Raw genomic sequence first — 13,185 nt, 5'->3', positions numbered from 1 at the left:
GGAACACACCTGAATGGGGATAGGGTGGGGACCTAGTACAGGCGGGAGCCAGTCTGGCCCGGAGGGCAACAAACCCAGGTATCATTCATCTGTGTGGCCTGTGTTACAGGCTGGTTACACTCCTGGTGGAAAGAGGGATGAGACTTGCTGGTCACATGACTCCAGCTGATAGGGTAAAAAAAATTCAGTTTCTTTTTTTTTGTTTTGTTTTGTTTTTAATTCCTTCACCCAAATTGTGGAACAGGAACTGTATAGCTTTCAAATGTTAATGTCAGCTTCAGTAAATCCTTAATTTATATTTTAAAATATTATTGTATGGGCACATTCCTGGAGACCACCATCCTGGTTCTTTAAACCCTGAACCCAGTGTACCAAATATTACATAGCTGATGGCATAGCTTACCAACTGACATATGACCAGGTGGTCTGAAACAACAGCACCTGAAGCCACAACAGCATTGCAAGGCTCATAGTCAGTGTTTATGCAGTCCCTCTCCACATACCCTCATTCAGACTACATATTTTTTCTTACTGCAAGGTTGCACACCCTCACAGATTAGTACTGCACTAATCTCTTAAGGTCATGCAACCTCAGAGTCAGAATGATTACACAGAAAGAGTGTGTGAAGTACAGAGCCCACATGGTGATATAGGGCTTCTGGCCACTGCTTAAAGTAGATTCTGCTGTGTTCTTAACATCTCTGTCATTGCGGTCAATTTTTGACATGCTTCAGAAAATTGTGAACTAGGGACTACAGTTTTCAGCTTATTGGATTTTGGGGGTTTGTGAGTCAGGAGTGTGGTCTTCAGATTGTTGTAGTGAACCTTCATTGTGTACTCTGCTAGAAAAAAGGGGAAACATTTTCTATGTCCCCTGTTCATTGTCTGTTCTTTTTTTCCAGTAGTTTATGAATTTTAGCAGCATTTCTGTTAAGAAATCTATCCAGATAAGAATCAGTATTCTGTTAATAATAGTGGTACTATTTAATTAATAGTGTGACATTGTCTGTCAATGCTCATAAGACTTGTAGATAACCCCTTACCTTTGTATATGCAGTTGATCTGTGTTTGTCAGCTAACATGCATGTCTGAAAAGGGCATATTTCCTCATTATAGAATACAGTTACTTTCTTGATGCTGGCTAAAATGTATTTCTGAAAGCGCACCCTACATCTGTATATAAATGTAGTTACTTTGAGGATGCTGGCTAAACTTTGTATTTTCTAAATACTTTATATAAATTCTCCTTACTTAAATATTTTCTACACTGTTTTAAACAGCTAGGCATATTTTGAAAGTAAATGCTCCTAGTGGGGATTGAGTTCATTCAACTTCTAAAAGGGTCTATATCACTTCAGTGAAGTGACAGTTCAGTGAACGGCATTTCATCAGACATGCCATTCATTGAAATCTGCTCTTGTGGGGAGCTGCACCCCCCTAATTATATATACCAACTCCTAGATCGCACTACAGTGGGGAAAGGGCAGATTTCCTGATCCTTGCTGTACCGCGATCTCAGTGTAATCAGTTCAATGAACAACATGTTCTAAGTGAACCAAAAATGCTGTTCGCTGAACTGAATTTTCACTGAAGTGACATGGACCCGTTCTAAAATACTTTGTGAGATTTTTAAATTGGCTTTTATGAATTAGTCTTAAGGCAATTGTTCCTGCAATAATCAATACTGTAATAGTGACATTTCCTGTATATTTGATTTTCTTACTGCTTTTTGTGTTATTTTCTGTATTCTGCTGCAAATGTTTTATGTTTATTAAACTTCAAGCAAAGAATTCTGATCACTGGAAATGCAATTTACTCTGCCATGAACCCAGGTCAAGGCTGAAAAGGACCTTAGGACATCTATCCAATAACCAAACCGAAGTCATAGTCAAACTTATCTAAATTTACAGATTGGTCTCTGAGAATAAAATGGTACAATATTCTGATTTTTTTTTTCAGTGAACTTCAAGGAATGCAGTTACAGAAAGATAATTTTGTTCAAAACTGTGAGAACTGGAACAAATTCCTTGAGGAAATGGAAGCCAATATAGCAGTAGATGTTGCTGGGTGCTACAAAGACCTTCAGAAACAACAAAGGATGCATGAGGTAAGGACATTTAATATCATTTAGTGCACAACTGTTACTGTGCATCGTTGTCCGCCCTTTACATAATATAAAAATTCCATATAATGTGCATATGTCAGTTTTGGTAAATTAATGTAGGATATTTGTTCATTATGGCTTGGGACTATGTATATCTTTATAAATAGTAACATAAGTAGAACATAGGCATCTTTGTAAATAAGAACATAGGTAAGCTACTTTACAAATGCACGGTGTCCCAAGCCTGGAACAAACTCCCATCAAGTATCTGGCAAATGAAACACTCTAACAGTTTCTGATAAGAATTGGAAAGTTACCTGGCTAACATGAGTCCCTGCCCTTGTCATGACCCCTCCTAATTCTCCCCATCCCCTTTTCTTTCCATTTCTTTTACACTAACTTACTGTCTTATCTAACTGTTCATTTTCTGTACATGCTAAGCTTGATGAGCAGTCACCAAATACTGGTAAAAGAAACAAAAAAAAGCCCAACTCACAAATCACAACAGAAAATGTCCGATGCAAGAAGAAGGAAGCTGCAAATAAATACTGTAAAGCTGCTTATTTTTTAATTCACGCTTTTCGTTTGGATAAAATATGAACTTCTTCAGACAAAAGATTCATTAAAAACAACACATTTAAATACTGATCTACTAGATCACATGGTATTAAAAACTGAAAATTACATAACCATCACGATACCTTACTTAATAAGGTGAAGCTAACACATTACCCCCCTTATACAGCCTACAGCCGCCTACAATTCACCTATTTCAGGGCAATTAGTTAATATAGCATAGATGTAATGTTTGTCTTTTGGCTTTTCCCGGTTAGGGGTCGCCACAGCGGAACTCCGGTCCGCTAATGATTGGCAGTAGATTTTTACGGTGCCAAGTTGCCAGCTCGACGCCCAACCTTCAACGAAGGCACGCCCATTCACGCATGTCTTTCAGAACGCCACTCGACCGCAGGGAGGACATGCAGACTCCACACAGAAGGCACTCCCCACACTCCAGCCGAGAATCGAACAGGAGAACCTCTTGCTGTGAGGCAACAATGCTACCAGTGCACCACCGCGAATTAAAATAGCATAGATTTAATATGGTGCGGTTATTTTAGATAGGAATTTAGCATAGGTTTTATTTTTCATTTAATCTGACATTTCAGCTTGATTTAACATATTTAATTTATTTAATATGGTTATTGTATGTTGGAGTATTTTTATGTGTTAATTTAGAGCCCGTATTCAGCTCCAAAAACATGCCTGTATGTTTGGTACTATTACAAGATGAATAAACATGTCAGGCAGGTTATATAAGAATGGAGGGCCCTATTTTATCGAATGTGACAAGTCTGAATTATGGGCTTGTACAATATAAGCGTATTTTTTTATATATATAAAAGGTGTTCTATCAGACCTTTAGGATTTGTTAACACTGAGTACACCTAGTGCACTAGGGTGACTGATAAACATCTATTTAGTTTATATGAATGAAGCTTGTTGGGCGGGGCTTTATGATGACTGTAATTAATTATACATTGGCCTCTTTGGTATAGGGTTTTTAATACCATGTGATCTAGTAGATCAGTATTTAAATGTGTTGTTTTTAATGAACCTTTTGTCTGAAGAAGTTCGTATTTTATCCAAACGAAAAACGTGAATTAAAAATAAGCAGCTTTACAGTATTTATTTGCAGCTTCCTTCTTCTTGCATCGGACGTTTTCTGTTGTGATAAGTCACCAAATACTTCCTTGTACATATGTAAATAAGAACTCTTGAGTGGTATATTGTATTTCAAGCGTGATATTTTTTTGTACAATGTATGCATGTAACTTTACCCAAACTTTTATGTAACTGTTAAATCTTACTGCACTGTCTTTGACTTCATGTAGTGTTGATACACTTTTCTACTGTATTCAGGAGCGGCCTTAGGTCAACTGGGTCAACTGGTGGCCCAGGCCCCCAGGCGCCCCTACCACACCATCTGGTGCCCCATCCTGGTCTCTACTACAAAAAAAAAAATGCTGGAAAAGCTCCCCTGCTACAGTGGCGCCCTAGGCGGCCACCTAGTTGGCCTATGCCTAAGGCCGGCTACGACTATTTGTAACTTCTTGTTTGCTTTGGAGCTTTTCTCCTTGAGTTTCCACTGAAAATGGGCCCTTGGCTCAGTTGGACCAACACGGTTAACAAATGACAAATAAATAAATAAATAAATAAATGCATACATAAAGTGGGCACCACATGTGGAAAGCAGTATTTCTGTATATTTGTAGTATATATCTGTGTGTGGTTGTAATATTTACCAATTTATTTATTTGTGTTTGATTATGGGATGATCTGATTGGGACGTATAAAACCCCTTTTAATTGGAGGGCATGGGGGGGCCGTGGAGAAGAGCTCCACAAAATTATATATTGCAACAGTAAAATAAAAAAATGTATACAGTGCAGCAGAATGTAATACACTGCAATACAACATAACAAAATTAATAACTTAGCAAAAGGACTGTTTTTCAGGAGAGTGGAGAAAGAATATTTATAATGCAGTGTAAGATACCTAATGTGTAAAGAGAGGAAGAGATCTGGAGGGGGTATGGAGAATAGACAAGATTATAATTAGAAAGAGATGAGAGCAAGGAGGCATTATTAAAGGGAAGATTGTTATAGCAGTTTGCAGAGAGGAATTTATTGTAAGTGAAAAAAATAACAGTTTAGAGTTGGAAGAGAGAGAGAGACTGTAGAATTCTAGGATAATAAACGGCAGGCAGTGTGATTAGACAGAAGTAGTGGCATTAAGAAAACATAATGTGGATGTAGTATATGAATACTTGTAGAAGAAAAGAAAGAGTCATAATGGTGAGTTTAGCCAGGTGAACTGGAACAAGAGAAATACCAGGAATGTATGTAAGAATAAATGTTAAATAAATGAGCTTTATCTTGTGGTAGGGAAGAAAAGTAGGTTTTGAGATTACAGTGAAAAACAGATTTTTAAGAGGGCAAAGCAAGTAACTATCTATTTCAGCTCCAAGAGAGTAGACTTTTGCTGCTATATAGTAGGCAATACATTTTTGAAGTTAATTCTTTGAAGTAGTGAAGCATGATGAATATTTTAGGCAGTATGTAGAGATATTGATTCACAACAAAAATATTAAGAGAATCATCTTGACTTTCTTGAAGGATGAAAACTTTTAACCTCTTTGAAAAATATTTCCCAACCAAGGAAACCACCAAAATATATTTTGGGGAAGTTGTGCCTCCACCCCACATACAATTATTGAGTATGTATGTAATCCTTGTACTGTGAATAACCAACTATGAGGTTGCATTACTACCTCCCAAGGGAAAACTTCCCCCAAACAAGACTGTGAAAGGAGAAACTTCCCTTAAACAAGAGCATTTTATTTATTTATTTATTTTATTTAGCATTTGTTTACCAGGAAAGTCCGAATGAACACAGGTCCTTTTTCAGCGGAGGCCCGGGGAGAAAAGCTCCATGAGTAACAGTACATTTTAATGCACAAATTACAATAGTCAATAAAGTATAAAGTAAACAAAATGTAGTATACACAAGAAAATACAAATTTGTTACATCATGAGAGCAAAACTTAGGCTCTGAACATAGCTAGTATTATTTGTAAAGTATGACTTAGGTCATGATATAAGGTGAAGACAGGCTGGTAGGAATAAAAGATTAAACACCGGGGAAGAAGTTGGATATGGTTGGGGTATACTGTGATGTATCAGAGCATTTACAAGGGGTTAGTACAGGAACATAGACTCTTATTTTTTAGATAAGCTTTAAGTGATAGATTAAAGTGGTTAGTAGATGAGATTGAGAGAATGGAGTTAGGAAGGGAGTTCCATATATGAGATATATAGCTGGAAAAGAAAGATTCTCCTGCAGTGTTGTTGGCCTTGGAGATGGTGAGTAGGTTCTTATTATTAGAACAAAGTGGTATGCTGGAACTGTAAGGAAGGATGAGATTTTGTATGGTCGGGGTTCTGGTTGGTTGTGTTACAATTTTGTGAGCTAGAGAGAGTTGGTTGTAAATAATAATGTTGGGAAGTTCAAGGCAGTCTAGTATCCTTAAAGCTGTACAATGATGTGTTCTATATGGGCAGTCAGATGCAAACTTAGCAATTTTATTATAACATCTTTCTAGCTTAGATAAGTCAGTTTTCCTAAGATTAGTTAAAATTGGAGAGGTGTATAGTAGAGTGGAGAGCTGATGGGTTTGTGCTAATGTAATTTTGGTCAGGAACCTTTTGTGCCTATATAGACTTCCAAGTTTCTTATGGACTTTTTTATTGTTAGGGAGACATGTAAATCAAATTTTAGGTTATTGACTATTTCCACTCAAAGAAGCTTTGTATGGGTTGTTGGGGAGATGACAATATTGTCTTTGGCTATTATGTTAAATGCTGAGCATGAGATAAATGTCTTGGTAGGTTGCAAGAGCACTAATTTAGTTTTGTTTGAGTTCAGAATTAGATGGGCATTAGCTAACCATGTTTTAACAGAAGTGAAAGACTCCTGTGTTTGAGAATGAAGAATTGATAGAGAAGTGGCAGCACAGATAAGTGTTGAATCATCTGCATACTGTATTATAGAACCATGTGGAGTGGCTGTGTGTAGATTATTAGTAAAGAGGGAGAAAAGGAGAGGGCCCAAGATAGATCCTTGGGGTACACCAATGGATAAAGGAAGGCATGGAGATAGGTCACCCTGCTATGGAACAGATTGTTGACGGCCATATAAATAGTTAGTAAACCAAGCTGTGGCAGATGGTGAGAAGGATAGTTCAGTTAGTATATCTACTAGTTTGGAATGGGAGACCATATCAAAAGCTTTTGATAGGTTTAGAAAGATGGCAGATACAAAGTTGTTATTCCTGTGATGGTTTACATGTTAGTGAAGGATAAGAGAGCTGTAGTGGTATTATGCAGTAGGCGAAACCCATGCCTAGTATTTAAGAGAAGGTTATTTGTTAGCAAAAATTCATGACCTGGAGATGAATACACCTTCCAGGTAGCTTAGAAAGAGGTGAAAGAATAGCAATTGGATGATAGTTTGGCAGTTCTGTGGGAGGACTCCCTTTATTAAGTGGGATTACATGGGAGATTTTCCACAACTGAGGAACCTTGTTTTCGAGAATGAATCTATCTATAAGGATTGATACTGGGAAGACTATAGATTCAGCTGCAATTTTGAGATATTCACTGGGTAAGTTATCTAGGGCAAGTCTAGTAGGTTTTAGTTTCTGGAGTAGTTATTTATAGTGGCTGTAGGAACTGGGGAGAAAGTGAACGAGGCATTGTTAGTTGTAGAATTGGCTGGTTTGGTATCAGAAGTAGGGGTTTGCTACTTGGAAAGAGCAATTATAGATTCAGTAAAATGTTTTACTACATGATCTTGAGTTCTTCCTTAGACACCTCTCCGAGCTGCCCTCAGTCCCCGTACATATGTATATCCATTTTTTTACCTTATATTTTCACTGTAGAATAGCAGAAATGTGAAACTATCTTGTTCATCCTAATATATGTATTTATCCATTATTTTTAAACTGTATGTTTGCGCGCGCACACGTGTGTGTGTGTGTGTGTGTGTGTGTGTGTGTGTGTGTGTGTGTGTGTGTGTGTGTGTGTGTGTGTGTTAATTGCTAAACAGTAGAAATGTTAAACTGCTGTGTTCCACATTTCAGTTATTTGAATAGAATACCACCTTGTAGGAGTAACCAACATGATTTTGAAGACAAATGTAAAAGGCATTAAGTAATCTTTAATCATTCTGGAAGAAATGCCATATCAGAACTGTGCTTGTATGTTCATTACTTAGTGAAAAGCAGACTAATGAGATTGCACTGCTTCAGTTTCAAGTAGAACTACCTATCAGTGTAGCACAGATGGTTAAGACTGGCATGCTTCCTCCTATAACCCTGGGTTTGAATCCCTTATTTCTGTCTGCATACTCTAAACAAATCACCTAAACCCAGAGTGAACCCTTGTCATCTTTGGAAAATGGTACTTGTGCTTAATGGTTCAGCCCATTAACAATGGATTAAAAAACAAAAACAAAAAAAAAAACTTTAAAGTAAGTGTTTATATAACTTCTGTAGCTGATAAAGACTGAACATTTTAGACATGTGCTTGATGCATCATTTTGTCGCAATAAAAAGGAACTGGTTTAATGACTGTAACTAAAATTGTTTCATAATTAAAGCCTAATTACAATTAAATACAGTAACTCCTGTGGTAAGAGGTGGGGCTACCCTTGTGGAGTGGCACCACAGCAGCTGTATGCCACACCTGTGGGACAAAGCCATTTAGTAGGCTGAGGTTAAAGAGGTTGAGGAGTGGGCCTCTAGTGCATAAATAGTCCTATTAAGTAGGTAACCAGCAATGCTGTCACCCCCCATGGATGTATTCTTTGTTTCTGAGAGTACATTCAGTAGATGTTCTTGCCCATTACTAAATGCAATCTTGGGTATTAACTAGCATTTCTATGGTATTACATCGGGATGAAACGGCTAGGCTTGAAATGACCTCCAGGTCTATAACCTAGTGATCTCATGGGATTCTAATACTGATTGGTAGCTTGATTCTGTCAGGGACACATGGGCTTGGAATAGATGTGTATGGGATGAAGTTGGTATTAAATTTATTTGCCAGTATGTTGACAATATCTACTGTATCAGAGTAGGTAGTACCATTATGAATAAACTCTGAGCAATGTTGAGTGTTATTTCTTATTTTCCTATATAATTAAAGAAGGATTTTTTGTTCTGTTTGACTTCTGTAGCTCAAATGAGTTCATAGGATGCCTTCACTTTTCTGATGTCATTTTTTAGTTTCTTTTCCAGCTGTTTTGATGTTCTGCTGTATAAGCTGAGGTATTTCTTCCTTTAATTACATAGTTTATTTATACTTGTAGACCACCACACTGGTTTGCTTTTAAACTTGCCCCTTTATTTGGGTTTAGTTGAGACTGCCAAGTTACTACATTAGCCCAGCTGTGAGTAGAACTTGTACTCAAATTTTGGGTGATACTGTTTTGCTCGGATTTGGAAACTTCTTCATAGAAATGTAGGAGATTTGTATATTTAACATGTCTGTATTCTGTGATGTTTGCTTCAGACCGTTTGGAGATTTTGATGGAAAAGGTTATCTGTCCTTGGTCTGACTTGACAGATGAGGGGGATATCTTGTAGATGACACATACAGGTGCTAGGTTTGTTAGGACTAGGTCATGTATTCTGTCATCTACTGCGTTTCTTAGCAATTTGGTCAAGGGGGTTCTTGGTTATATAATCTAAGAATTTTTGCTCATATCTTACATTAATGGTGTAGATCCCTCACTTTATCACTGGGTAGCAAAAAATTATCAAGGATAACAATGTTCCTACTTATGGGGAGTATATCAATAATGTTTAGAGATTTTACTTTATTATTTTTTTAACAAAAAACATCTTTATTGAATTATCACTTATGTAAATGAAAGTAAGCCATAACCTACCTTTTTCCAAATGCTCACTTCCAGGTCTTTCATCTGTACTATATTCACTACTTGTAATACAGTAAGTTTGACTTTGATTTCCATTTTCTAGTAACTGCCTTTTGACAGCCACCAGAATTAAACTCAGTTGTGCCTTCCTATGTCTAGGCAATTCCAATTCTGTATCACAACTAAAAAAAAAATTCCTTAGTTATACCAATTTATTCCCCCAATATTTCTGACAGAGAAGTCTGCAGGGAATTTTGAAAGTCTTACAACTCATTGCACTTCCAAAAATATGTTTCGATTTACCTATTTCTTCCCCATCACACCTCCAATATTTGCTGTCTACCTGACAAAAAATGTTTGAAGTCTGCTTGGGGTATAAAAATACCTATGCAAATGCTTTCAAACAAAAATCCTAAATCTTATAGACTTTGTTGCATAATTGGGAGCCATATATATATATATATATATATATATATATATATATATATCCTCCCATTGATTTTTTGTTCATAGCTTATCCAGTTTTTCTTCCCAATCCTTTCTAACCTTCTTTGATTCTTGTAATTGTCATGCAATATTTTTATGCCCTACTAATTATCCTTTTTTAACAGCAGTTTCTGTTCTAGATTATATTAAAAACTGCACCAGTGCGGGTCTTCTACTTAGGATCCCCCTATTCCTTTCTCTTTGCCTGTACCCTGATATCATGATTTTTCTGGGGACATAGATGAGGTACTGTAACACACTGTGATCTGATAGCTAATCCTGTTTAGTTTGATTTGAATTGCTATAAACTCCAGTTGTGAGTCTCTTGAGTATCTATCTCAAGATAACATGGTCTGTGCAAGTATGGATACACCACCATAGTGTCCATCAGGTCTAAATGAGTGATAAGCACAAAACCCAAGTACTGAGGAACTGCAGTCCCACCTCTTTAACCGGGTTGCTGTAACAATACATACATGGATGTCCTGCAAATGCAGAAGGGCTAGAAGATCCGATGGTTTGTTTAGATTTGTAGCATCAACGTTGCTTTGCTTTGTTAACAGCCCCCTGACTAACCCATCTCTCCAGACCACTGACTCACTACTTTTCCTCCTACTAGTACCTAACACTACCTCCTTCCAAACTCACCCCCCCCCGTCTTCCCTACTCTTACCCCTACACTTTCCTTTACTGTTACAGTCTCCTCACCAGTAGAATGTTCAACAACTAGTGCAGCACTTTTATCTTTCCTTCACCGCTACCCAGAAACGTCCTTACTAACTTGCTTTCTCTTTACTGTAAATACTGTTTTTCCTGGTCTACCCATCTCAATATACATAGCTAGCCAACATTGTTTATAATCTGTAATCAGTTTTTTATTATTGTATACTCACTTTACATTATGTATTTTTTTATGTACTTGTATATGTTTTTTTTTTGGAGCTTGTATATGTTTTGTAACTATGGAGCTTTTCTCCCCGGGTCTCCACTGAAAAAGGGCCCCGTCCCAGATGGACCAACCCGGTCAACAAATGTCAAATAAATCAATTAATTAATTAATAAAAAATAAATAAAAATCAAGTAGTACCACCCTGATATGGTCCAGTGGTTGTTTTATTTTGGAAATTAGGTTAGGAGGTTTATTAGATGGACCCTGCCTAAAAGGGTGCATTGGGGGCAGCAAAAGCTTTTACCAGTATGCAAATCGTGGAATGAGAGGTTTGAATTGTCCTTCATGAAGCACATATGTTTGTCAGGTACCACATTGCATACTAACACATACTGGATCCTCCAAGAATGGCACCAGGTGTTAACCAGTTGTTAAAGCCAGTCACCTTTTTATACTTTGGCATCATTTTTAGTGATGGAAGGCTTCCACTCAATACTAGGGTCTTTTCTCCATTTGTGACATGCACTGACGGCTGTGTCATGTGTCTCTCTTTATCATTCAATAAAAAAACTAACCAAAAACTAGGCTTGATATATTGGAACACAAAATTCCTATCTGCAGATTCTAGACAATATCTCGCCCAAGCCATCTCCACCCTAGCCTCCTATATGGCTCACCAGTCCTCACCAATCTTTAAACCAGTTTACTCTTTAGACTGGAACAAACCTACAATAAAATTGCCAAATTTGCAGCTAACCTCCCTAACCCAACCCACCATGCATAGTCCTCCGCAAGCTACACTGGCTGGAATTTTCCCATCATTTAAAATTGTCCCAAATTCATGTAACCCGCCACATACTTAACAAACCCACCTCCTGTCCCTCCCTCATAAATCTGGTCTCATACTACTCCCCCCATCTCCTACAAACTTATACATCTAAAGTAAACATAGGCAATATCCTATATAAATCTTCTGTTCCAAAAATCTGGAACAGCCTACCCTCTAACATATGAAATATCACTCAAGCAGCTAGCTTCAAAAAATAATTGAAACTATTCTTCCAATGTCTAGCAATTTGCATAATCCTGACAGGCACTACCTGTATACTCCAAACATGTACCACCAGAATAACTTATCCAAATGTCTATTGCTGTTCGATAACGTAGTTTGTTTTATTCTTTGTACAATGTTTATGTTTTGTTTTGCTCATTCTTGTATTTATATAATGTTTTACTTAATTTTTGTATTACTAAGAATATTGTTTTATTCCGGAGCTTTTCTCCTTGGGTCTCCACTGAAAATAGGCTGTAACTGCTCAGCTGGACCAACCCAGTTAACAAATGTGAAATAAATAAATAAATAAATAAATCTTTGCACATCCCTCTGGGTTTTGTGCACCAGGTCATTTGCCCCAACATGGACCATCATTATGCTGTAATCACATTTGTCTGGTTTAAGCATCTTCAGAGCCAATGTAATGTCAACAGTCTTGGCTCTTATTAGAGCTAGTTCACTGTCACTCTGCTTTTGTCCATCCTTGTTAGTGTGGAACAAGTGTGTGTAATTTAAATTCAAAGACTTATAAATGTGTTGTGGTACTATTCAGAAAAGGCAAATTTGACTGTGCATATGCAGATTTTCTCCCTTGCCTTCTTGCAGCTGAACTAATTAACAGCCTAGATATACACACACACACACACACACACACACACACACATAGAGTAGCCGAGTTTTATTTTTGTACTTTTTCATACAAAGACCCATACAGTGTTCACAATATCCCCACTGCGGAGAAAGTGTAGGGGCAATGCATTTAATTATTAGAGATATCTTCGATAGGTCATCAAAGTCACAAGTCCCCCTTCTCTCTGTATTTTTAGTAAGATCAGTTAAGAGTGTAAGGCAGCCTTGTGCTATTACTTATTGAAGTACCTAATCCAACTAGAAAGAGTACCTAAGTAGTTCAGTAAAAAATAAATGAAGTTAGAGAATTTGTTTAAAATGATTGACTTGCCTTTTTTTTCTGTTTCATGATGATTACTTAGGAGTGGATTGTGCCGAGCTTCCCGTGAATTATCTGATCTAGTTCCCCTTGAGTCTGTTTTCAACTTGTATTATACACACAAAATCCACATTTAAAAAAATATGTCACTGTATTATGACTAAAGATGTTGCAACTATTTGAATACTCAAGTAAATCTAACA

The 13,185-nt window shown here is 37.1% G+C and overlaps 1 protein-coding gene across 1 annotated transcript in view; it reads left to right on the top strand.

Moving 5' to 3' along the window:
* The window catches only part of SYNE2 (spectrin repeat containing nuclear envelope protein 2), a 3,814,665-nt gene that overhangs the window by 3,153,092 nt on the left and 648,388 nt on the right, over positions 1 to 13,185 (top strand). Inside the window, exon 112 of the mRNA XM_044073561.1 lies at positions 1,960 to 2,107. Coding sequence (XP_043929496.1) covers positions 1,960 to 2,107 — 148 coding nt within the window. The remainder of the gene's footprint in view (positions 1 to 1,959; positions 2,108 to 13,185) is intronic.

This window comes from Protopterus annectens, chromosome 6.part0 (assembly GCF_019279795.1).
Source record: "Protopterus annectens isolate FY-2018-M chromosome 6.part0, PAN1.0, whole genome shotgun sequence".
Classification (NCBI taxonomy): domain Eukaryota; kingdom Metazoa; phylum Chordata; order Ceratodontiformes; family Protopteridae; genus Protopterus; species Protopterus annectens.
The sequence above is the reverse complement of the archived record's forward strand: the minus strand, read 5'-3'. Positions and strand labels throughout refer to the sequence as shown.